General features: G+C 47.9%; 1 protein-coding gene across 4 annotated transcripts in view; it reads left to right on the forward strand.

Moving 5' to 3' along the window:
* LOC105469385 (ring finger protein 213) overlaps positions 1-10040 on the forward strand; it is a 134065-nt gene extending 124025 nt beyond the window's left edge. For all 4 annotated transcript variants that reach the window (XM_071081789.1, XM_071081790.1, XM_071081788.1 and 1 more), the window contains 10 exons: positions 67-318; positions 1435-1567; positions 1973-2056; positions 2742-2922; positions 3186-3387; positions 4809-4886; positions 5446-5640; positions 6099-6188; positions 6283-6461; positions 9042-10040. In XM_071081789.1, coding sequence (XP_070937890.1) covers positions 67-318; positions 1435-1567; positions 1973-2056; positions 2742-2922; positions 3186-3387; positions 4809-4886; positions 5446-5640; positions 6099-6188; positions 6283-6461; positions 9042-9195 — 1548 coding nt within the window. In that variant the 3' untranslated portion in view covers positions 9196-10040. The remainder of the gene's footprint in view (positions 1-66; positions 319-1434; positions 1568-1972; positions 2057-2741; positions 2923-3185; positions 3388-4808; positions 4887-5445; positions 5641-6098; positions 6189-6282; positions 6462-9041) is intronic.
* The last annotated feature ends 14963 nt before the right edge of the window (positions 10041-25003 follow it).

Here is a 25003-nt window from a genome sequence, read left to right on the forward strand (position 1 = left end):
TGGGTGTTCCAATCTGTTTGTAGCAATACCTCACTTCCAGAATTCTGTTTCATTTTCTCCATCCAGCATCTAGATAAAACCCTTCCCACCATGAATATTCTCATCAGCCAAGATAAGCGTATCAGCTCTAACCCTGTGGCCAAAATAATATATGGTGACCCAGTGACCTTCCTGCCCCACCTGCCCCGGAAAAGTGTGGTCCATTGCTCTAAGATTTGGAGCTGCAGAAAAAGAATTACAGTTGAGTACCTCCAGCACATTGTGGAACAGAAAAATGGCAAAGAAAGAGTGCCCATCCTCTGGCATTTCCTGCAGAAGGTATGTCTGGCTCACTGTGGCTCCTTCCCTTTTTCGGTGCAGAGTTCCCCAGGAGACCTGAAGGCCCTGGGCTTTTACATAGTATAATCATTCCTAAAGACAGAACATCTTAACAGTCTATTTCAATTATTTGATTTTGAATAGAATGTAGGAGACTCAGGGCTAGAGATTTTCATACATATCAAACCATACGATTGCCAGAAGCATAAAGTCCCAGACGAAATACATACCCAGGTTGGGATTAGCAGTGACCTGTGGGGAAGCTGGAGGCTAGGAGAGGACCTCCCCTCATCACTCAGCCAGACAGAAAAGGATGCAGCTCTTTCCCAGCCGCTGGGTTCCTCTCTGTCCGCAGTGCCGGAGCATGGGCAGATCAAACAAAACTCCTCCCTGCGCCCAAGCATCAAGGCGTAGATGGAAGATGGGAGTGAGTGGGTGTGCGCTGGCGGTGGTGGGGTACTGGGGAGCAGTCAAGTGTACTGGTCGCATTTGCTGGAATTAGAAATGTACTTTTCTAACTTTCATCCATTTGCAGTTTCATTTTCTACAATAGACTGTCTAATCATTTCTCTCCATGGACTAGTATTTGCTGTCTCGCAAGGATGATGATTTGGAAACTTCTGTTGGTCAGTTGAGGAGTATTAGTTCACAATGACAGGAAGGACTTCCTATCAATGCTGTGGTCTCTCTGAGATGCAGTTTCATTACATCAAAGATGCTTAGACCCTAGGTCTTCGGGAGGACACCCAGGAATAAGGCCAGCCCTCGCTGCCGAAGCTCTGGGTCTCTTCTTTCAGCAGCTTCTCTCCGCACCATGGGCCCAAGGGACAGATTTCCTTCATCAGCCTTTGGTGGACGCCGCTGATGCGTCAGCTCCATAGAGCCTGGGCTCCCTCTTCTCCGTCCTCCATTTCTGACACACTGCACTGTCCATAGACTTGTGGGAAGAATGGGAGGACCTTTTCCCATTTTCAAGCTCCATGCTGTATCACAGGAAATGACACTGACCAGATGAAGCTACAAATACAAGTCTCCCAGCCAGTCTCAAAGTCTGTATCCCCAATAACATTTTTTAGGTAAATAAAAATTGTTACCGGGTGGTCTTCCCTTCTCCAGGAAGCAGAGCTGAGGCTGGTAAAGTTCCTGCCTGAGATTTTGGCCCTGCAAAAAGGTCTAGTGAAGCGGTTCCAGAACGTCCCGCAAGTTGAATACAGCTCCATCAGAGGCTTCCTCAGCAGCCACAGCTCAGGTGTGGCTCTGCTCTGACAAGACCAGGACTGTCCCGCGTCTGGTGGTTCGAAAGGATCACTGCATAGGGGGACAGGGTGGGGAGGAGGGAGGAGGTGCTGACGGGGGCTCTACAGCCTAAGCTGGGGGTGGGGAGGTACTGATGGAGGCTCTACAGCCTAAGCTCTCAGCATGCGGTAAAGGGTGCTTGAACCCCAAAAACATATTAGAAACCTTCACCAGAGCTGAAAAGCGCCTCCCTCTTTAGCTCCTCAAACTCGGCTCACCGCTTCAAACAGCACCTCAGACGTGCTCATGACTGTGCAAAGCAGCAAAGACGGGCTCTCGGCAGAGCATGTAACTAGGGTGGTCTGGCCCTTGCAGGGGGGGCGCTGTCACGGTTCTTAAAAAGTATTCTGTTCAACAGAGGGGCTGAGGCAGCTACTTCAGAAGAGAATCACAATCTTCCTCTCAACATGGAACAAACTGAGGAGATCGCTTGAGACGAACGGTTAGTGTCCTGTCCCTCTGTACCACTAAGCATTCCAGGAGAGCCTGGTCTGAAGGCTCTCACCAGCCTGACTCGGCCCATCCCTGTCAACACACAGAATTGTGTTTGTTTTTTTGTTTTTGAGATGGAGTCTCACTATGTTGCCAGGCTGGAGTGCAGTGGCTCCATCTCGGCTCACTGCAATCTCTCCGCCTCCCGGATTCAAGCAATTCTCCTGCCTCAGCCTCCAGAGTAGCTGGGATTACAGGCACATGCCACCACGCCCAGCTAATTTTTTTTTTTTTTATATTTTAGTAGAGATGGGGTTTCACCATGTTGTGCAGGCTGGTCTCAAACTCCTGAGCTCAGGCAGTCCACCTGCCTCGGCCTCCCAAAGTGCTAGAATTACAAGCGTGAGCCACCACGCCCAGCCAGCACTGTGTTAATGCTTAACGTGTGTCTCTTTTGATGGTGGTGTCTGGATAAGTAAAATAACGTGTCAGGAAAATAAACCCTCAGTCCTCTTCAGTCCCTAAATATGACATCAAAAGGGAGCTGAAAGCATTTGAAACTCTATCAGTATTTGGGGGCAGAACCGAGACCCAGCTCTCTGTGGAGCTGATGGCTTCTGCACCCTCCTCCCCACGCCTGGATTCTGTGAGGGTAGGAACTCCTCTCTGCTTAAGAATAATCCTGTCGTTTAAAGGCGAGATCAACCTACCCAAAGACTATTGCAGCACTGACTTGGATCTGGACGCTGATTTTGAGATCCTCTTGCCGCGCCGACGGGGCCTGGGCCTCTGTGCTACCGCTCTTGTCAGCTACTTGATTCGCCTACACAATGAAACTGTCTACGCGGTGGAAAAACTCTCCGAGGGAAACAATAGGTGTGTGCACGAGCCAACAGGAAATGGTGCCTGCTCAGCCTGGGGTCCCTGAGCCCAGTGGGCAGACATAAGCAAGCTTCAGCCCCTTCCCTAACAGACACTCACTCCTTCAGCCGCCCTCACCAGCGACCCACCCCATACTTGGGCATGGTTTTCCTCTGCTCCAACTGTGAGAAATCAAGTAGGAGCCAGCTCCCTGCAATGTGGAGCCCTCGGCCCGCAAGCCCAGCCTGGACGCTGAACGCTGTCTTTCTGCCCCTCAGCTATTCCGTGGATGCCGCCGATGTCACTGACCTGCATGTCATCAGTTACGAAGTAGAGCGGGACCTGACTCCACTGATTCTCTCCAACTGCCAGTACCAGGTGGAGCAGGGCAGAGAGACCCTGCAGGAGTTCGACCTGGAGAAGATTCAGCGGCAGATCGTCAGCCGCTTCCTCCAGGGCAAGCCCCGGCTGAGCCTCAAGGTAGGGCTGACTCCCGCCACTGCTGCTCATTTGGTCGGTGTGTCTGTTGTGAACAAGCAGCCCTTGGTGTGTTTCTCACAAGAGGGAAGAAGCACCTCACCCCGCAGTCTGGTCTGCAGGGCTCTCCTCCAGGGCCATCTGCACCTCAGTCCCCCAAGGGACTGTTGAAGTCTTTTTTTTTTTTTTTTTGAAACAGGGTCTCACTCTGTCGCCCAGGCTGCAGGGCAGTGGTGCCGTCTTGGCTCACTGCAACCCCCCTCCATCTCTGGGCTCAAGCGATCCTCCCACCTCGGCTTCCCAAGTAGCTGAGACCACAGGTGTGCACCACCACGCCCAGTTAATTTGTGTATTTTTTGGTAGAGATGGGGCTTCACCACGTTGCCCAGCTGGTCTCGAACTCTTGGGCTCGAGGTATCCAGCCACCACCTTGGCCTCCCAAAGTGCTGGGATTACAGGTGTGAGGCACCGCACCTGGCTGACTGTTGAGGTCTTGATGGCCTCATCATCTAGGTTTTTCTATCAGTTAATGGCACTACCACCCCCACAGCCCCTCCTCCTTCAGCCTCCATGGGTAACCTGCCAGCAGGTGCGATTAGCTGTGCCTTCTGTGTGTCCTCACCTGACTGCCAAAGCCCACTCTGCAGTTAAAAGCATCCTGTAAGTTGGACTGCTAGCCACTCCTAACTGGTCCCCACCTCCAGGTTCTTCAGTCCATGGCCCAAAACCCACATCTGCCTTTCTTCTTTCTGTGCCAGATGGCCCTGCCTGGCCTCTCACGGCATACGGGATAAAGCAGACACTGTTGTCTGGTATGGGAGGCCCTGTAGCTCAGCCTAGCCCAACCTTCCAGCCCTGCCTCCAGCCACGTAGCCCATTTCCCTGCACTGCATCCCGTGACCTCACGCACTGGAGCCACACGGCAGGCAATTTCCCATCTCTGCTCTTTCACCTGGACAGCACTTGTTCCTTCCAGCTACAGTCAAATCTACTGTACTTATGTACGGTACCACCTGCAACTAGGCCAGGAACTGTGAGAGCCCATGGCTGTTTTTCATTCATTCTCACAGCCGTGTCCTCTGGCAGAGTGATTGCCTGTGCATGGTCTGTGCCTTTAGTGACTGAATGAATAAATGAATGGGATATGCACAGATGCCTGTTGCCCTAGCACGTCCTGTGGCGAAGCCGGCCACGATGACGTGCCAATATCTTGTCATGTAATTGGCCGTGGGGGCTCGCTGGATTCCCGGTTGTGTTCCTATTTCCATAGATGGTGGGTTAATGACAGGGGGCGCTCTTTGCCGAGGGATACACTGGGCAGTGCGGCACTACGCTGGAGTTCCGGCCGCAGATTCTGTTTGTCATCTGATGGAAATGTCCACAATGGATTTAATTTTAAAAACCTTTTTTCTTTCTCAATTTAGGGAATACCCACTCTGGTATACAGACACGACTGGAACTACGAACATCTCTTTATGGACATCAAGAACAAAATGGCGCAGGTGATCCCGATAAACCTTATCCTTTGCGTGGGGCTTTCTGCCTTCTCAGTGTGTTTTCCTCCATGTTAGGCCTACTCCAGCCTTGCCCCGGGTGTTTGCTGTGAGCCGCAGTTTCTGCGGCCTCCCTGAGGACCCCAGGGTGCTCCTTAAGAGCCCAGTGCTCTTTGCGGAGGGCAAGCAAGACAGCAAATCAGCAGGTTTTCTTGTAGAGTAAAAGCAGATTGACATCTTGTGGGTTTGATTCTCAGAAATGATGTCATGGCCATGCCTGCTGAAGCGGAAAGTCCATGGAACCAGTTTGTTCCTGCTCTCTGCATGCCAGTATTGATAGGTAGACCTGTGTGTCTCCGTGGCCTCCAGGGTTGTTTGAAGATTCACTGCCCTTGTATCTATTTCTATGGAAAGTCTGGAAAACTGCCTGTACACAGTGCGCCCAAGTGTCACCTGTTAGCTGACCCCACACGTGGCTTGGGCAGTGAAGGGGCTCAGCTCTCTTACCAGGGGGTGAGACACCAGAAACCCAGCCCACAGACATCCCTCCCTGCTTTTCATTTCCCAGGACTCCCTCCCCAGCTCGGTCATTAGTGCCATCAGTGGACAGCTGCAGTCCTACAGCGATGCCTGTGAAGCGCTGTCCGTCGTAGAAGTCACTCTGGGGTTTCTGAGCACAGCTGGTGGGGATCCAAACATGCACCTGAATATGTATATTCAAGACGTCCTGAGAATGGGTGATCAGACGACTCACGTGTCAAAGGTGGGTCTCACGCCAAAAAAGAAATCAGCACAGCCCCTCACCCTCGTCTCCTGCTTCCTGCGAGGGATAGGAGCATTCAGGGAGTGCCACTCTAGGTGCTCCTGAAAAGGACGGGGAGACAAGAACAACCGCTCACCCAGTCAGTCCAGCGTAAACAGGACACACCAGGGACAGCAGAGACAGACACATGCTAGAAATGCCAGCAGTCTAGATAGAGCCCAAATGTGACCGAGTACATGAGGCCCCTGCAAACTGTGTGATGTGAGTGGACTCTGAGGTGCCACAGGAGGGAAGGTAGATAGGACAGAGATGGCCTTCACAAGGAGGGAGATCACATTAGTACAGGGCAGAACGAAGAGAAGAATGCCTGTGTGGAGAGCACTCAGGCTCCCTGGCACATGGCATGAGTGGGGGTGTGAGACCTCAGCCCTCATTCAGGAATTCTGTTCCTTCTGCAGGCCTTAGACAGATGCCAGTTAAAACACACCATTGCCCTCTGGCAGTTCCTGTCTGCTCATAAGTCTGAACAGCTGCTGCGGCTGCAGAAAGTAAGTCTGGTCTCTTCCTCTCCGCCGGACAGAGGGACTGCGCTCCCTTCTCCCTGCAGTCTTTAATGCTTCATTTGCTCTTCCGTCGTTTTAGGAGCCATTTGGGGAAATCAGTTCAAGATACAAAGCAGATCTGAACGCAGACGATGCTAAGCTCCTCAGCACATTCCTAAATCAGATTGGCCTAGACGCCTTCCTGCTGGAGCTGCACGAAATGATCATCTTGAAACTAAAGAACCCCCAAACTGAGGGGAGCTTCAACCCTAAGTGGAGGTATGGATTTGCACACCTGTGGGGTGGGGCAGACACAATGTTCTGCCGTCTCTCCTGTGATCTTCCATAGACACAAAAGTAGTTATTTTCTTACCACAAGATCCCATTTCCTGCTTTTTGCCATTACCGGGGCACCTTAGGACTAGCTTTTTGGTTTTAATCTCTGCTGGGTTTTCTTTAAGCAAGTACACAAGTTTTTCAGACAAGAGTCTTGCTCTGTTACCCAGGCTGGAGTGTGGTGGAGCAATCTCAACTCACTGCAACCTTGGCTCACTGCAACCTCCGCCTCCTGGGTTCAAGTGATTCTCGTGCCTCAGCCTCCTAAGTAGCTGGGACTACGTGTGTGTACTAACATGCCTGGCTAATTTTTATATTTTTAGTAGAGACAGAGTTTCACTATGTTAGCCAGGCTGGTCTTGAACTCCTGGCCTCAAGTGATCTGCCTGCCTCGGCCTCTCGAAGTGCTAGAATGAAAAGGCGTGAGCCACCACACCCAGCCTACAAGTCATATATTCTAATTTTTACAAGTAGACCATGTCAAAGAGAGGTACATTTTAAATCTGATACTAGGCCGGGAGTGGAGGCTTACCCTGCAATCCTAGCACTTTGGGAGGCTGAGGTGGGTGGATCACCTGAGGTCAGGAGTTCAAGACCAGCCTGGCCAACATGGTGAAAACACAAAAATTAGCCGGGCGTGGTGGCACTCCCCTGTAGTCCCACCTCGTCAGGAGGCTGAGGCAGGAGAATTGCTTTAACCTGGGAGGTGGAGATTGCAGTGAGCCGAGATCGCACCACTGCACTCCACAATCCAGCCTGGGCAACAGAGGGAGACTTCGTCTCAAAAAAAAAAAAAAAAAGTGTATGAGAATACTCAACATTGGATATTATCCATGTTTTACAATGTTGCCAATCTAATGGCCAAAATGCTATCTCATTTTCACTTGTATTTTCCCATTTACCGTGAGGCTGAACACGTTTTTTATATTCATCAGCCATTTGTATATCATCCTCTGAATTGCCTTTATTTATTTTTCATTTTTTGAGACAGTGTCTCACCCTCACCCAGGCTGGAGTGCAATGGTATGATCTCAGCTCACTGCAACCTCTGCCTCTTGGGTTCAAGCGATTCTCCTGCCTCAGCCTCCTGAGTAGCTGGGACTACAGGCATGTGCCTGCCCAGCTAATTTCGTTGTATTTTTAGTAGAGACGGGTTTCACCATGTTGACTAGGCTGGTCTCGAACTCCTGACCTCAAGTGATCTGCCCGCCTCAGCCTCCCAAAGTGCTGGGATTACAGGTGTGAGCCACCGCACCCGGCCTGTCCTCTCTCTTTTTGTGCTTTCACACACTTGTTCACCAGTTTAGGTGTGAAGGATTTAACTTGACGTTTTCCTGACTAGATCATCAAACTCCAGTCTTCCTCACCAATATGTTTCCTATTTGTTATTTTCCTCCATTATGCTATGTGGCATATACCTATATACATGTATGTTATTTGAACCTATTCAATAAGTCTTTACTAGCCTGTACTTTTCATGTACATAAAAAAGATCCCCTTCCTAGAGAATTTCCCATCTTTTGTTAATGAAAAACATGTGATAGAATACAAGGTTTTTTGAATGGTGAGGCCTTGTTTAGCAACCCTATAAATAAACATCACCTTGCTAGAGGGCCTAAAGTCACATGAAGGGGCCGGCACAGGGTGCTCCGCGGGCTTCTATCGTGTTTGTGTACTGCATGTGGGAAGCAGCAGTCAGGAACCAGAGCCTTCAACCCAGGATGCTAGTCTCAGTTCAGGAACTCAGGTGATTGACCTTAAACTGCTCCTCAGGATTTGTTTTTTTTGGTTGTTGTTTTGTTTTTTTGTTTTTGAGACGGAGTCTCGCTCTGTCGCCCAGGCTGGAGTGCAGTGGTGCGATCTCAGCTCACTGCAACCACCACCTCCCGGGTTCAAGTGATTCTCCTGCCTCGGCCTCCCAAGTAGCTGGGATTACAGGCACCCGCCGCCATGCCTGGCTAATTTTTGTATTTTTAGTTTCTCCATGTTGGCTAGGCTGGTCTGGAACTCCTGACTTCAAGTGATCCACCCGCCTCAGCCTCCCGAAGTGCTAGGATTACAGGTGTGAGCCACTGCGCCCAGCCTAGGATTTTAAGTCTTAATGAGCATTTTGGTTCTGCTGATGACAACAGGAAAAACTGACATGAGGGGACTGACTGGTCCCCTTATGTTATATGGGAGACTTTTTTTTTTTTTTATTTTGAGATAGGATCTCACTGTGGCCCAGGCTGGAGTGCAGTCGTGCAATCTCGGCTCGCTGCAGCCTCTACCTCCTGGGCTCAAGTGATCCTCCCACCTCAGCCTCCTAAGTAGCTAGGACTATAGGCATACACAACCACATGCCCAGCTAATTTTTGTACTTTTGCTAGAGACAGGGTTTCGCCATGTTGCCCAGGCTGGTCTTGAACTCCTGAGCTCCAGTGATCCACCCACCTCAGCCTCCCACAGTGCTGGGCTTACAATACATGAGCCACTGTGCTGAGGAGACTGTTTTAAATGCTCTCTTATTCTTTCGTTTTTCAGCCTGAGAGACACTCTGGTAAGTTACATGGAAACTAAAGAAAATGAAATTCTTCCTGAAATGGAATCTCAGTTCCCAGAAAAGATACTGCTCGCCAGCTGTGTCTCAGTGTGGAAAACAGCTGCTGTGCTGAAACGGGATCGACAAATGAGATAGAATTATTTCCTCAGCTGTCTTCGGATGACGTGGGAGAGAAGGCTCCTCTCTCCTCTCCTGCGGTGTGGACTTCATCACGGACTGGTGCTTTTGCATTCAGAAGGAAAGCTGTCAGCATAGTACCGAATTCAAGACCAAGGCGTGCTACATGAGCTGACAGCTTTTTGAAGGCCGAGCTGTTTCTGGACCATGTGTGTACATCTTCTGAAACTTTCTCATGAGTACTGTTCATTGGGAGATGACAATGAAGATTAGATGAAATTGGAAATAAACCAATATTGTTTACATTCCAAGAGACAAGTAGCTCAGCCACACTCGCAGCAATGATCTGTGCCCGCTCGCCTCTGGCACTGCCCACCCCTTTTTTTCTAACTCTGTACTCACAGAAGAAAATCTCATTTTCTTCTTTCTTCTATTCCCTTAAATTCTGAGTATTGTACATAGACTTCTGGGTTTCCAAGATGATGTGAAAAACTGCCAGACTGTTTTTCGTCTTCTCACAAAGACAAGAAAAATCAGGGCATTTTGTGAGTGCCTTAAGATCAAACTAACCAGATCTGACCCACGCCCTCCCAATGAGTCACAGACTGATTTCAGAGGGTCAGAGCCAAAAGCCTCACTGTGAAAAGCACTGGACTTGGACCAGGGACACCATCAGGGCCTTGGTTTCCTCATGCTTAAAATGGAGAGTGGACTAATCACCAAAGATTCTTCTGATCTAATATTTTGAAATTGTAAGAGAAAACTAGATGACTGTAAACTCGGTCACAGGCCTGGTTCTGGCAGTTCTTTGGGGAGTTTTTGTGGCATTATGCCAAATAAACATGCAGTCTCAGCGTGCTCTCGCTTGTGTGAGTATGTAGTCCTTTGTGTGGTTCTCGGCCATGGCATAAAAACTGAGACTCAGCACATCAAAATCAGTTACATTTCCGAAAGAGGGAAGAGTCCCCGGGTCCGGATCTCGTGCTGCTTTTCTCACTGAAGTGTTGCCTTTTTTCTTTCCAAAATCTGCTTTGATACTTAGAACCTCTCTGGACTAATTTCTCTTCCTAGACAGCTCAGCACAGCTGTTGATAAGTTAGAGGCAGTATCCTTAATATTCATTCTAAACGAGTTAACGACTTAACTTGAAATTGGGCCCAAGGAGTGAGAGCTACAAAAATAGAAAATGCTTGTTCAGGACTCAGCCATGCACACCTTGCGCAGCGCTGGCAGGAGGCACGGAAGGAGCTGTGCTCCGTTCTCCTCACTGTGATGGTGCCGCCACAGGGTCTGATGAAGGGCAGAGTGACCCAGACTGCAGGCAGGAACTGACTTACACAGTCCCTGGCATTTAGTCATCCGTGATTGTTTTATCATTCTGGACTGTGCAGAGCCACCTGCCACCGAGATCTGCATTCCGACTGCCTGTGAGCGGGTGTGGGGGCCAGGGGCTGGCCTGCTGAAGTCTTCAAACTTGCACTCGGAGCTCCTTTGATACCTCAGGGCTGGCCGTGAGGTGGCAGCTCACACCCAGACTCGCTTGGCCACACCTCAGCAGCAGGGAGTCCACTGTCAGCCTCTTTCTGTTAAGGCTTTTGTTTTTCCTTTGGCCTGGGAATTTTTCCCATTTTTATGAAGAGTTTTAAACTGTTTCATTTTGTACGCTGTGCTTCAAAGCCTTAACTGTCATATCTTGCATTATGTTGTTTGTACATAAATATACTGGCCTAGCAGAGGCAAAACAAAGTGAATTTTATTTTACTTGTCATACCTGTCTTAATAAACCAGAGTTTTGCTGCTAAAGAACCCTCCTCTCTGGGGGCAGAGCTTCTATTTATGGCACATAGACATCAACGAGGCTTTTGGGAATCGTTTCTGTTGTTTGTGGAAATGTCCTTTAGAAGCACCCATGAAGAAGTATGTCCAGACTGTTCAGACAGAAAGCACGCTCTGCCGTCGAATGCGAGATGGTAAACTTTTCCTCTGGACAAGATGACAGCAGCCCGGCGACTCCACAGTGGAGCTGAGCGCCACTCCCTGGAGCCAGTCTGGGACTGAAATGCTTACAGCTCAGCCTCAGAGAGGAGTCCCCTGTGCCCTGCCTAAAATGACTTCACTGGAAACAGCAGGGCTGCAGCTAACAGGAGTACAGGTAGGAGCTAACTAACTTCACTCATGAGTCCACTTGTGGGGTGAGAGATAAACAGTAAGCCTTCCAGGAGCCCACTTACGTTTGAGTGCTAAAAATGCCCCTTTAGGGGGAAAATTGCATTTTCTCTTCCAAAAAGGAAAGGCTCTTCCAGGCGAGAAGAAGAGGCATGCTGGCCTGCACGGGAACACTCGCTTTGTCTGCCCTGCGCCAGCCTCACCTCACCCTGCAGTTTCTGTTTCCGCCATGGATGCCTCATCACCGACCCTGACCTTCCCCCTCCCAACCCTTTATTCATCCTCACTCCGGCTCATACCCGCTTCCCTGGACAGTTCCCTGCTGCAGAGTTCTTTCTGCTTTCAGCCCTACCTTGGTGGTGATTTACCTAAAAATCTTCACAACTGATTATATCCTCTTCAAGACCTGACTGTGAAAATATTAGTCGAGTGTGCACACCTGTAATCCCAGCTACTTGGGAGGCTGAGGTGTGAGGATTGCTTGAGCCTGGGAGTTTGAGGCTGCAGTGAGCTATGATCGCACCGCTGCACTCCAACCTGGGTGACAGAGTGAGACCCTGTCTCAAAAAAAGAATAAAATAAAATCACATAAGGACATTATTGTGTGTGCAAATTATTTACCTTTCATTAATAGTTACAAGACTTTGTCGTGTGTTAGCTGAGACGGGTATGAGCTATTTCAGTTATTCCTATATATTCAGGCAATTCCAATTTAGAAACAAACTTCCAGTGATAAATATTGGGAAGAAAATGTCAGCTCAGGGCCAAGTAGGTAAAGCCACCCAAGTCTAGCCATGCCCACATGCACTAATGTGCTTAAGGAAAACACCTCTGATTTGATACATAAAGTGTGAAGTGTAATAAGGTTACATAACTGAGGAGGTGGCCAGAGAAAACCTGAGCCTTGAGCTGAATAACAATACAAGCCATGATTAGCATTTATATTGTATTCTGCATTATTCTCATCCCATCACGTTCATTCATTAAGTTCAACCATTAGCATTATGAATCCTGTTTCCAGCTGGAAAAACAAGCACCAGGAAAGTGCATTTTCCCCAAGAGAGCAACTTTGGTCAAAAGTCACACCTAATCACCCTCGCTGTAGGACAGCCCTTTTGAGGAGGTGAGGGTGTATGGGGAGGCAACCTGGGGCTGAAGCAGAGGGAAGCTGGAGAGGCTGGAGGAGAGGCCCTGGGTCCAGCAAGTGCTCCACCAGGCTGCCCCTGCTCAGGTGCTCCACAGCCCATAAAAAACACCTTCAGCCCTACTGCACCTCCCCTCACACCTAAACTTACTAAAAGGGTCCTACTAAGGGAAGAGACCACCCCTCATATTGTCTTATGCCCAATTTCTGCCTCCAAAGAAAGAAGTAAAAACTGAAAGGCAGAAATGAAATCCACAGGCAGACAGCCCAGCGTGGCACCCTGGGCCTGGTAAAGATCGACCCCTGACCTAATTGGTTATGTTATCTATAGATTACAGACACTGTATAGAAAAGCACTGTGAAAATCCCTGTCCTGTTCTGATCTGATTACTGGTGCATGCAGCCCCCAGTTACGTACCCCCTGCTTGCTCAATCGATCACGACCCTCTCACATGGACCCCCTCAGAGTTGTGAGCCCTTAAAAGGGACAGGAATTGCTCACTCGGGGAGCTCAGTTGTTGGAGATGTAAGTCTTGCCGAAGCTCCCAGCTGAATAAAGCCCTTCCTTCTTTAACTCGGTGTCTGAGGAGTTTTGTCTGCAGTTTGTCCTGCTACATTTCTTGTTTCCCTGACCGGGAAGCGAGGCGATTGGCGGATGGTCAAGGCAGCTCCTTAGACGGCTTAAGCCTGCCCTGTGGAAAATCCCTGCGGGGGACTCCGACCAGCTCGAGTGACGCGGATCCTGAGAGCGTTCCTGGGTAGGCATTTGCCCCGGTGGGACACCTCGTCAGAGCAGTGCGTTGCAGGCCCCCGTGGAGGATCAACACAGTGGCTGAACACCGGGAAGGAATGGGCACTTGGAGTCTAGACATCTAAAACTTGGTAAGACTGGTCTTTGGAACTTGCCTACTCCATTTGAGTGGACGCGTGGCCTGATCACCCATGGCGTGCCTTTATCGGCACTTTGGTTTTGGTTTTGGTTTTGACTTGGTTTGAACTGCTTGACGGGACCAGTCTTGGGAACTTGCCCACTCCATTTGAGTGGAAGCGTGGCCTGATTACCCATGGTGTGCCTTTATCAGCACTTTGGTTTTGGTTTTTGACTTGACTTGGATTGCTTGATACTTTGGTTTTGGTTTTGACCTGGCTTCGATTTCCTGACACTCTGATTTTGGTTTTGATTCTGGTTTGGCATAAACTGTAAAAGTGTGTGTGTGCCCTTTTTACCTGTTCTTTGTTTTCTGGTGTCAGTATGGTGTTTTGTCTCGAGGAGACATGGGTGAGGCACAAAGTAAGCCCACCCCACTAGGAACTATGTTGAAAATTTTCAAGAAAGGATGTAAGGGAGACTATGGAGTACTATGACACCAGGAAAACTTAAAACTTTGTGTAAGATAGACTGGCCAGCATTACAGGTGGGTTGGCCATCAGAAGGAAGCCTGGACAGGTCCCTTGTTTCAAAGGTGTAACACAAAGTAACCTGTAAGCCAGGGCACCCAGACCAGTTCCCGTACATAGACACTTGGTTACAGCTGGTTTTAGACCCCTCCCACAGAGGTTGAGAGAATAGCAGCATAAGCAGCTGGCAGAGGCAAGGAAAGACCAGCAGAGAGAGAGAGGAGAGAGAGAGGAGAGAGAGAGGAGAAGAGGCAAAGAGAGAGAGGAAGAGACAGAGAGACAGAGGGAGACAAGGAGACAGAGACAGAGAGGAAGAGACAGAGGCAAAAGGAAAGTCAAAGAGAGACAAAGTCAAAGAGAAAAAGAATAAAGAGAGACAGATATACAAGTAGTTAAGAAAATACAGTGTACCCTATTCCTTTAAAAGCCAAGATAAATTTAAAACCTGTAATTGATAATCCAAGGTATTCTCTGTAACCCTATAACACTTCAATACCACTTTGTTGTCAGTGTAAACAAGGGCATATCCCGAAAGCACTGAGGCCACTGATAACCTGTAGCCTTCAGATCAAAAATCCTTAACCCAGTAACCCGCGGATGGCCCAAATGCATTCAATCTGCAGCGGCAACTGCTTTGCTAACATAAAAAAGTAGAAAAATAACTTTTAGAGGAAACCTCATTGTGAACACACCTCACTAGTTCGGTTCAGAACTATCCTAAATCAAAAAATGAAAAAAGTAGCTTACTAAGTCAGAAATCTTAAAGTATGGGGTTATTCTGTTAGGAAAAAAAAAAAAGATGATTTAACATTAACCACTGAAAATTCCCTTAACCCAGCAGGTTTCCTAACGGGGGATCTAAATCTTAATTACTGTACAAAGGTCCAACCAGACCTAGGAGGAACTCCCTTCAGGGCAGGAGGATTGATGGTTCCACCCAGGTAACTAAACAAACAAACAAAAAGCCATCTATACCAATTCTAAGATAATTTGGACAAAACAAAGTCTTATTAATAGCAAAGGATAATTAAAATCCCAAACTTACAAGGTTTTCAACAAAAGTAAAGTTTGCTAAAAGTGAACAGTGTAACATGTATTATAGTAACTTCTAATCTTGTGGCCTTAGTCTAGTTCACAAATGTAAAAGAAGTTGGCTTTGGAAAAGAATGGTTATCATCTTCGGAAAAAAAAAAAAGGAAAAAAAAGGGGGATCAGAATTTATGTAAAAAGATTATTATATGGTAAATTCTTGTCCTGAAATAAATTGTCAGGCCTCTGAGCCCAAGCTAAGCCATCATATCCCCAGTGACCTGCACTATCCATCCAGATGGCCTGATGCAATTGAAGATCCACAAAAGAAATGAAAATAGCCTTAACTGATGACATTCCACCATTGTGATTTGTTTCTGCCCCACCCTAACTGATCAATGTACTTTATAATCTCCCCCACCCTTAAGAAGGTTCTTTATAATCTCCCCCACCCTTGAGAATGTACTTTGTGAGATCCACCCCCTGCACGCAAAACATTGCTCCTAACTCCACCGCCTATCCCAAAACCTGTAAGAACTAATGATAATCCCACCATCCTTTGCTGACTCTCTTTTTGGACTCAGCTCGCCTGCACCCAGGTGAAATAAACAGCCTTGTTGCTCACACAAAGCCTGTTTGGTGGTCTCTTCACATGGACTCGTTAGACATTTGGTGCTGAAGACCCTGGTCAGTGGGACTCCTTCGGGAGACCAGTCCCCTGTCCTCACCCTCACTCCGTGAAGAGATCCACCCACGACCTCGAGTCCTCTGACCAACCAGCCCAAGGAACATCTCACCGATTTTAAATTGGATAAGCAACCTCATTTTACTCTCTTCTCCAACCTCTCTATCTCTCAACCTCTTTCTCCTTTCAATCTTGGCACCACCCTTCAATCTCTCCCTTAATTTCAATTCCTTTCATTTTCTGGTAGAGACAAAGGAGACACATTTTATCCGTGGACCCAAAACTCCGGCGCCAGTCACGGACTCGGGAAGGCAGCCTTCCCTTGGTGTTTAATCATTGCGGGGGATGCCCCTCTGATTATTCACCCACGTTGCAATGGTGTCTGATCTCCACGGGGACGCCTGCCTTGGTCATTCACCCACACTCCCTTGGTGGCAAGTCAATTGTGGGGATGCCTGCTTTGGCTGCTCACCCACATTGCAGCCCAGGGCTGCTCCCAACCTCCCTTCTCTGTGTCTCTACCCTTTTTAAACTTGCCTCCTTCACTATGGGCCACCTTCCATCCTCCATTCCTCCTCCTTCTCCCTTAGCCTGTGTTCTCGATAACTTAAAACCTCTTCAACTCTCGCCTGACCTAAAATCTAAGCGTCTTATTTTCTTCTGCAATACCGCTTGGCCCCATTACAAACTCGACAGTAGTTCCAAGTGGCCAGAGAATGGCACTTCCGATTTGTCTATCCTACAAGATCTGGATAATTTTTGTTAAAAAATGGGCAAATGGTCTGAGGTGCCTGACGTCCTGGCATTCTTTTACACACTGGTCCCTCCCTAGTCTCTGCCCCCAATGAGACTTGTCCCAAATCTTTCTTCTTTCTCTTCTGTCTGTTCCTTCAGTCTCCACCCCAAGCTCTGAGTCCTCTGAATTCTTCTTTTCTACGGACTCATCTGACCTCTCCCCGTCTCCCCAGGCTGCTCCTCGCCAGGCCAAGCCAGACCCCAATTCTTCCTCAGCCTCTGCTCTCCCACCCTATAATCCTTCTCTCACCTCCCCTCCTCACACCTGGTCTGGTTTACAGTTTCGTTCTGCGACTACCCCTTCCCCATCTGCCCAACAGTTTCCTCTTACAGAGGTGGCTGGAGCTGAAGGCACAGTCAGGGTACATGTGCCTTTTTCTCTATCAGACCTTCCCCAAATCAGCCAGCATTTAGGCTCTTTCTCATCAGACCCCACTAAATATATACAGGAATTCCAATATCTAACTCTGTCCTACAATTTAACCTGGAGTGACTTAAATGTCATCCTGACTTCTACCCTCTTCCCAGATAAACGGGAAAGAGTTTTTTCTCTAGCCCAGTCTCATGCTGATAACCACCGGCTTCATGAGCCAGAGTCCAGGAAGGCATTAGAGCAGCTCCCCGAGAGGATCCCCAATGGAACTATCAGGCAGATTCCCCAGGTATAGCTACGTGAGATTACATGGTTTCCTGCCTAGTTGAAGGGCTTAAAAAGGCAGCTTACAAAGCTGTTAACTATGACAAACGTAAACTACCTCTTTAGGTAAAGGTAAAGATGAAAACGCAGCCCAGTTCATGGCCGCTTAGCAGCAGCCCTTAGACGCTTCACCGCCCTAGACCCAGAGGGGCCAGAAGGCTGCCTTATTCTTAATATGCATTTTATCACCCAATCAGCTCCTGACATTAGAAAAAAGCTCCAAACATTAGATTCCAGCCCTCAAACCCCACAACAGGACTCAATTAACCTCGCCTTGAAGGTGTACAATAATAAAGTAGAGGCAGCCAAGTAGCAACGTATTTCTGAGTTGCAATTCCTTGCCTCCACTGTGAGATAAACCCCAGTCACATCTCCAGCACACAAGAACTCCAAACGCCTGAACCACAGCTGCCAGGGATTCCTCCAGAACCTCCTCCCCCAGGAGCTTGCTGCAAGTGCTGGAAATCTGTCCCCTGGGCCAAGGAATGCCTACAGCCCAGGATTCTCCTAAGCCATGTCCCATCTGTGCGGGACCCCACCAGAAATTGGACTGTCCAACTCACCCGGCAGCCATTCCCAGAGCCCCTGGAACTCTGGCCCAAGGCTCTCTGACTGACTCCTTCCCAGATTTTCTCAGCTTAGCGGCTGAAGACTGACGCTGCCCCCTCGCCTCAGAAGCCTCCTGGACCATCACGGACTCTGAGCTTCGGGTTACTCTCACAGTGGAGGGGAAGTCCGTCCCCTTGTTAATTAATACGAAGGCTACCCACTCCACATTACCTTCTTTTCAAGGGCCTGTTTCCCTTGCCTCCATAACTATTGTGGGTATTGACGGCCAGGCTTCTAAATCTCTTAAAACTCCCCAACTCTGGTGCCAACTTGGACAACATTCTTTTCTGCACTCCTTTTTAGTTATCCCTACCTGCCCAGCTCCCTTATTAAGTCGAAACATTTTAACTAAATTATCTGCTTCCCTGACTACTCCTGGGCTACAGCCACACCTCATTGCTGCCTTTTGCCCCAGTTCAAAGCCCCCTTCACATCTTCCCCTTATATCTCCCCCCCTTAAACCACAAGTATAGGACACCTCTACTCCCTCCTTGGCGACCGATCAGTCACCCCTTACCATCCCATTAAAACCTAATCACCCTTACCCCGCTCAATGCCAATATCCCATCCCACAGCATGCTTTAAAAGGATTAAAGCCTGTTATCACTCACCTGCTACAACATGGCCTTTTAAAGCCTATAAACTCTCCTTACAATTCCCCCATTTTAACTGTCCTAAAACCAGACAGGTCTTACAGGTTAGTTCACGATCTGCACCTTATCAACCAAATTGTCTTGCCTGTCCACCCCATGGTGCCAAACCCATATACTCTCCTATCCTCAATACCTCCCTCTACAACCTCTCCACAACCCAGTATTCTAGAAGTTCTGGATTTCAAACATGCTTTCTTTACTATTTCTTTGTACCCTTCATCCCAGCCTCTCTTTGCTTTCACTTGGACTGACCCTGACACCCATCAGGCTCAGCAAATTACCTGGGCTGTATTGCCACAAGGCTTCACGGACAGCCCCCATTACTTCAGCCAAGCCCAAATTTCTTCCTCATCTGTTACCTATCTCGGCATAATTCTTCATGAAAACACAAGTGCTCTCCCTGCTGATCGTGTCCGGTTAATCTCCCAAACCCAAACCCCTTCTACAAAACAACAACTCCTTTCCTTCCTAGGCATGGTTAGTTACTTCCACCTTTGGATACCTAGTTTCACCATCCTGAGTAAACCATTACGTAAACTCCCAAAAGCAAACCTAGCTGACCCCATAGATCCCAAATCCTTTCGCCACTCCTCTTTCCGTTCCTTAAAAAACAGCCCTAGAAGCTGCCCCCACACTGGTTCTCCCTAACTCATCCCAACCCTTTTCATTACACACAGCTGAAGTGCAGGGCTGTGCAGTCAAAATTCTTACACAAGAGCCGGGATCGCGCCCTGTAGCCTTTCTGTCCAAACAACTTGACCTTAGTGTTTTAGGCTAGCCCCCCACATTATTCCTGCTACCACACCTGACCCCCATGACTGTATCTCTCTAATCTAACTGGCGTTCACTCAATTTCTCCATATTTCCTTCTTTCCTGTTCCTTACCCTGATCATATTTAGTTTATTGATGGCAGTTCCACCAGGCCTAATCACCATACACCAGCAAAGGCAGGCTATGCTATAGTATCTTCCACATCGATCACTGAGGCTACCGCTCTGCCCGCCTCCACTACCTCTCAGCAAGCCAAACTCATTGCCTTAACTCAGGCCCTCACTCTTGCAAAGGGACTACGAGTCAATATTTATACTGACTCTAAATATGCCTTCCATATCCTGCACCACCGTGCTGTTATACAGGCAGAAAGAAGTTTCCTCACTATGCAAGGGTCCTTCATCATTAATGCCTCTTTAATGAAAACTCTTCTCAAGGCCGCTTTACTTCCAAAGAAAGTTGGAGTCATTCACTGCAAAGGTCATCAAAAGGCTCCAGATCCCATTGCTCAGGACAATGCTTATGCTGATAAGATAGCTAAAAAAGCAGCTAGCATTCCACCTTCTATCTCTCATGGCACTTTTTCTCCTCATCTGACCACTCCCACCTACTCCCCCGCTGAAACTTCCACCTATCTCTTCCCACACAAGGCAAATATTTCTTGGACCAAAGAAAATATCTCCTTCCAGTCTCACAGGCCCATTCTATTCTGTCGTCATTTCATAACCTCTTCCATGTAGGTTACAAGCCACTAGCCCACCTCTTAGAAGCTCTCATTTCCTTTCCATCGTGGAAATCTGTCCTCAAGGAAATCACTTCTCAGTGTTCCATCTGCTATTCTACTACTCCTCAGGGATTGTTCAGGCCCCCTCCCTTCCCCATACATCAAGCTTGGGGATTTGTCCCTGCCTAGGACTGGCAAATTGACTATACTCACATGCCCCGAGTCAGGAAACTAAAATACCTCTTGGTCTGGGTAGACACTTTCACTGGATGGGTAGAGGCCTTTCCCACAGGGTCTAAGAAGGCCACCGCGGTCATTTCTTCTATTCTGTCAGATATAATTCCTCAATTTGGCCTTCCCACCTCTATACAATCCGATAACGGACAGGCCTTTATTAGTCAAATCAGCCAAGCAGTTTCTCAGGCTCTTGTATTCAGTGGCGCCTGGTTTTACCTCAAACTGCCACCCTTAAGTCTCTCTTTAAGTGAATAGAAGATCTTCAGTGACAAAGTACGCTCCAAAACTTTCACCCTGATGAAGTCCCATTCTTACTTTTATACTCACTCTTATTCTCATTCCCATTCTTTTTTTTTTTTTTTTTTTTTGAGGGGTCTCGCTCTGTTGCCCAGGCTGGAGCGCAGTGGCTGGATCTCAGCTCACTGCAAGCTCCGCCTCCCAGGTTTACGCCATTCTTCTGCCTCAGCCTCCCGAGTAACTAGGACTACAGGCGCCCGTCACCTCGCCCGGCTAGTTTTTTTTGTATTTTTTTAGTAGAGACGGGGTTTCACCGTGTTAGCCAGGATGGTCTCGATCTCCTGACCTCGTGATCCGCCCGTCTCGGCCTCCCAAAGTGCTGGGATTACAGGCTTGAGCCACCGCGCCCGGCCCTCATTCCCATTCTTATGCCACCCTCTACCTCATTACCTCCAGCATCCTATCAATCTTGCCCACTCTCTCCTCACTGCCTCCAACCCTTCTCTAGCAAAGAATTGTTGGCTATGCATTTCCCTTTCCTCCTGCTTTTACAGTCATCCCCACTCTACAGGCCGACTGGGCTACCTCTCCTGTCTTCCTGCACCTCCGAATCTCCTTCAACAGCCCTCATCTTTACCCGCCTGAGGAACTTCTTTACTTTCTAGACAGATCTGGTGAGAACTCCCCAGACATTTCACACCAACAAGCTGCCATCCTTCTCCGCACCTACCTATAGCACCTTTCTCCTTATGTCAATTCCACCCCCCTCCATATTTGGACCCCAACCACACAACTATCCCTGTTGCCGCTCCTTTATGTATCTCCCGACAACAGCCTGCTGGAATCCCTTTAGGCAACCTTCCACTGTCCAAATGTTCCTTTACTCTTTATCTCCAGAACCCAGCCACACACATTACCAAACACATGGGAGCATTCCAGCTTCACATGACTGATAAGCCCTCTGTCATTACTGACAAACTCAAAAACACTGGCAGTCACTATTGTCTAGGAAGAGACCTACCCTGCATCTCACTCCATCCTTGGCTACCCTCCCCCTGCTCATCTGAATCTCCTCCTGGCCCCTCCTCTTGCTGGCTGATACCCAGCCCCATGCATAGTAGTGAAAGGCTACTCGTAGATACTCTGCGCTTTCTTGTACACCATGAGAACCGAACCCCTCCCTCTATGAGGTGCACCATCCGTCCCCATGACAACCTCTAACGGCTGCTGCCCTTGCTGGAGCTCTAGGATTTGGGGTGCAGGACTCCTCTGTCAGTACCCTCTCTCACCTTTTCACATTACATTTCCAGTTCTGCCTGGCACAAGGTCCCTTCTTTTTATGTGGCTCTTCCACCTGCATGTGCCTGCCTGCCTGCCAACTGGCCGGGCACATGTACTGTAGACTTCCTTAACCCCCCAACCCAGTTTGCAGATGGGAACGAACAACTGCCTGTCCCCCTCATGACATCAACATGACAAAAAAGAGTCATCCCACTAATCCCTTTACTTGTGGGTCTAGGACTTTCTGCCTCCACTATGGCACTTGGAACTGGAACAGCAGGCCTCTCAATCACTGCCACAACATTCCGCAGCCTCTCGAATGACTTCTCTGCTAGCATTACAGATGTATCATGAACTTTGTCTGTTCTCCAAGCCCAGGTGGACTCTTTAGCTGCAGTTGTCCTCCAGAACCACCAAGGCCTCGATTTACTCACTGCTGAAAAAGGAGGACTTTGTATATTTTTAAATGAAGAATGTTGTTTTTACCTAAATCAACCTGGCCTGGTATATGACAACATAAAAAAACTCAAGGATAGAGCCCAAAAACTCGCCAACCAAGCAAACAATAACGTTGAATCCCCTAGGACACTCTCTAATTGGACGTCCTGGGTACTCCCAATTCTTAGTCCTTGAATACCTATTTTTCTCCTTCTTTTATTCGGACCTTGTGTCTTTCATTTAGTTTCTCAATTCATACAAAACCACATCCAGGCCATCACCAATAATTCTATACAACAAATGCTCCTTCTAACAACCCCACAATATCACTCCTTACCCCAAAATCTTTCTTCAGTTGAATCGCTCCCACTGTAGGTTCCCACTCCGCCCCTAATACCGCCTGAAGCAGCCCTAAGAAACATTACTCATTATCTCTCCATACCACCCCCAAAAAATTTTGCCACCCCAACACTCTACCACTATTTTATTTTTCTTATTAATATAAGAAGACAGAATGTCAGGCCTCTGAGCCCAAGCTAAGCCATCATATCCCCAGTGACCTGCACTATCCATCCAGATGGCCTAAAGCAACTGAAGATCCACAAAAGAAGTGAAAATAGCCTTAACTGATGACATTTCATCATTGTGATTTGTTTCTGCCCCACCTTAACTGATCAATGTACTTTGTAATCTCCCTCACCCTTAAGAAGGTTCTTTGTAATTCTCCCCACCCTTGAGAATGTATTTTGTGAGATCCACCCCCTGCCCACAAAAACATTGCTCCTAACTCCACCGACTGTCCCAAAACCTACAAGAACTAATGATAATCCCACCATCCTTTGCTGACTCTCTTTTTGGACTCAGCCCGCCTGCACCCAGGTGAAATAAACAGCCTTGTTGCTCACACAAAGCCTGTTTGGTGGTCTCTTCACATGGACACGTGAGACATTAACTTGTTGTTTAAAGAAATGTTTCTAGGCCAGTCACAGTGGCTCATGCCTGTAATCCCAGCACTTTGGGAGGCCGAGGCAGGCAGATCACGAGGTCAGGAGATCGAGACCATCCTGGCTAACACGGTGAAACCCCGTCTCTACTAAAAATACAAAAAATTAGCCAGGTGTGGGGGTGGACGCCTGTAGTCCCAGCTACTCAGGAGGCTGAGGCAGGAGAATGGCGTGAACCCAGGGGGCGGAGCTTGCAATGAGCTGAGTTTGCGCCACTGCACTCCAGCCTGGGCGACAGAGTGAGACTCCGTCTCAAAATTAAAAAAATAAGGCCAGGCGCGGTGGCTCAAGCCTGTAATCCCAGCACTTTGGGAGGCCGAGACGGGCGGATCACTAGGTCAGGAGATCGAGACCATCCTGGCTAACACGGCGAAACCTCGTCTCTACTAAAAACACAAAAAATTAGCCGGGCGAGGTGGCGGCGCCTGTGGTCCCAGCTACTCGGGAGGCTGAGGCAGGAGAATGGCGGGAACCCGGGAGGCGGAGCTTGCAGTGAGCTGAGATCTGGCCACTGCACTCCAGCCTGGGTGACAGAGCGAGACTCCGTCTCAAAAAAAAAAAAAAAAATTAAAAAAATAAAAAAAAGAAAGAAACGTTTCTAATAAGTCAAAAAGTTGAGGCATGTTGAAGAATTGTCTGCGAAAGTCGTGAAAGAAAAAAGTTATAGAAAAGAATTTATGCAAGAAATGTTGTATAATTTAAAAGTAACTAGGCCGCCTGAATGTAAAACTACTAAAAAAAAAAAAGTTTATGTGCAAGGTGTATAAGGAAAGTAAAATATGTCTTTGGTAAAAGGATTATGAGGAGGCATAAGAACATAAATTTTTACCTACATTAGAAGATTAAAAATATGTATGTTTTGTTTTAAAGGTTTAATCAAGTTTTAAAATGTTAATTGGAAAGAAAATTCTGTGTGTAAACAATGGCTAAAGAGGTATCATCCAGTTTTTGTGTAAACTGGACATCGAAATAAAAGCATAACAGATTTTTCTCAAAGCACCAACCTGCTCTTTAGCAAAAATTAGAAAAGGTTAAAAAGAGTAAAAAATCTTACCTTACAGTCAAACATTAAAAACTGCATAAATGTCTACAAGGTTTTATTAAAACTAAGTTTAACATTAATAACACACTAATATAAAGGTAAAATTTAGCTCGTCTGGTATAAAAATCATACAGAAAGCATTGTCAAATATAAAAAGGTGTTCGGCTTCTTTGGTCCAAAAACTAATAAAATTAGGTGGTAATTTCTCAGTAAGAAGGCACCAAAGACTATAAAGTCCACTGTTGATGTCCCCACATTTAAAACAAAAGGTCAATTTCTTAGAAACTATATACTTGGTTTATCTTCCACTTTGCTTTCCCTCAAAACTAAAAGTCTTTTAGCACAGGTACTACCCCTAGAATTTCCGGTAAACCAGCACCAGCCTGAAGATCGTGTTCTCATCAAAGGGTGAAAAGAAAGGAAACTCAAGCCAGCCTAGGAAGGACCCTACCTTGTGCTGCTAACCACCTAGACTGCTGTTTGTACAGCCAAAAAAGGATGGACTCATCACACCTGAGTCAAGAAAGCACCCCCTCCAGAGTCGTGGGCCACAGTCTCAGGGGAAAACCCTACCGAACTAAAGCTAAGAAAAATCTAACTCTTGGCCGGGCGCGGTGGCTCAAGCCTGTAATCCCAGCACTTTGGGAGGCCGAGGCGGGCGGATCACAAGGTCAGGAGATCGAGACCATCCTGGCTAACACGGTGAAACCCCGTCTCTACTAAAAATACAAAAAACTAGCCGGGCGCGGTGGCGGGCGCCTGTAGTCCCAGCTACTCGGGAGGCTGAGGCAGGAGAATGGCGTAAACCCGGGAGGCGGAGCTTGCAGTGAGCTGAGATCCGGCCACTGCACTCCAGCCTGGGTGACAGAGCAAGACTCCGTCTCAAAAAAAAAAGAAAAAAAAAAAAAAGAAAAA

Source organism: Macaca nemestrina, chromosome 17, assembly GCF_043159975.1.
Source record: "Macaca nemestrina isolate mMacNem1 chromosome 17, mMacNem.hap1, whole genome shotgun sequence".
Taxonomy (NCBI): domain Eukaryota; kingdom Metazoa; phylum Chordata; class Mammalia; order Primates; family Cercopithecidae; genus Macaca; species Macaca nemestrina.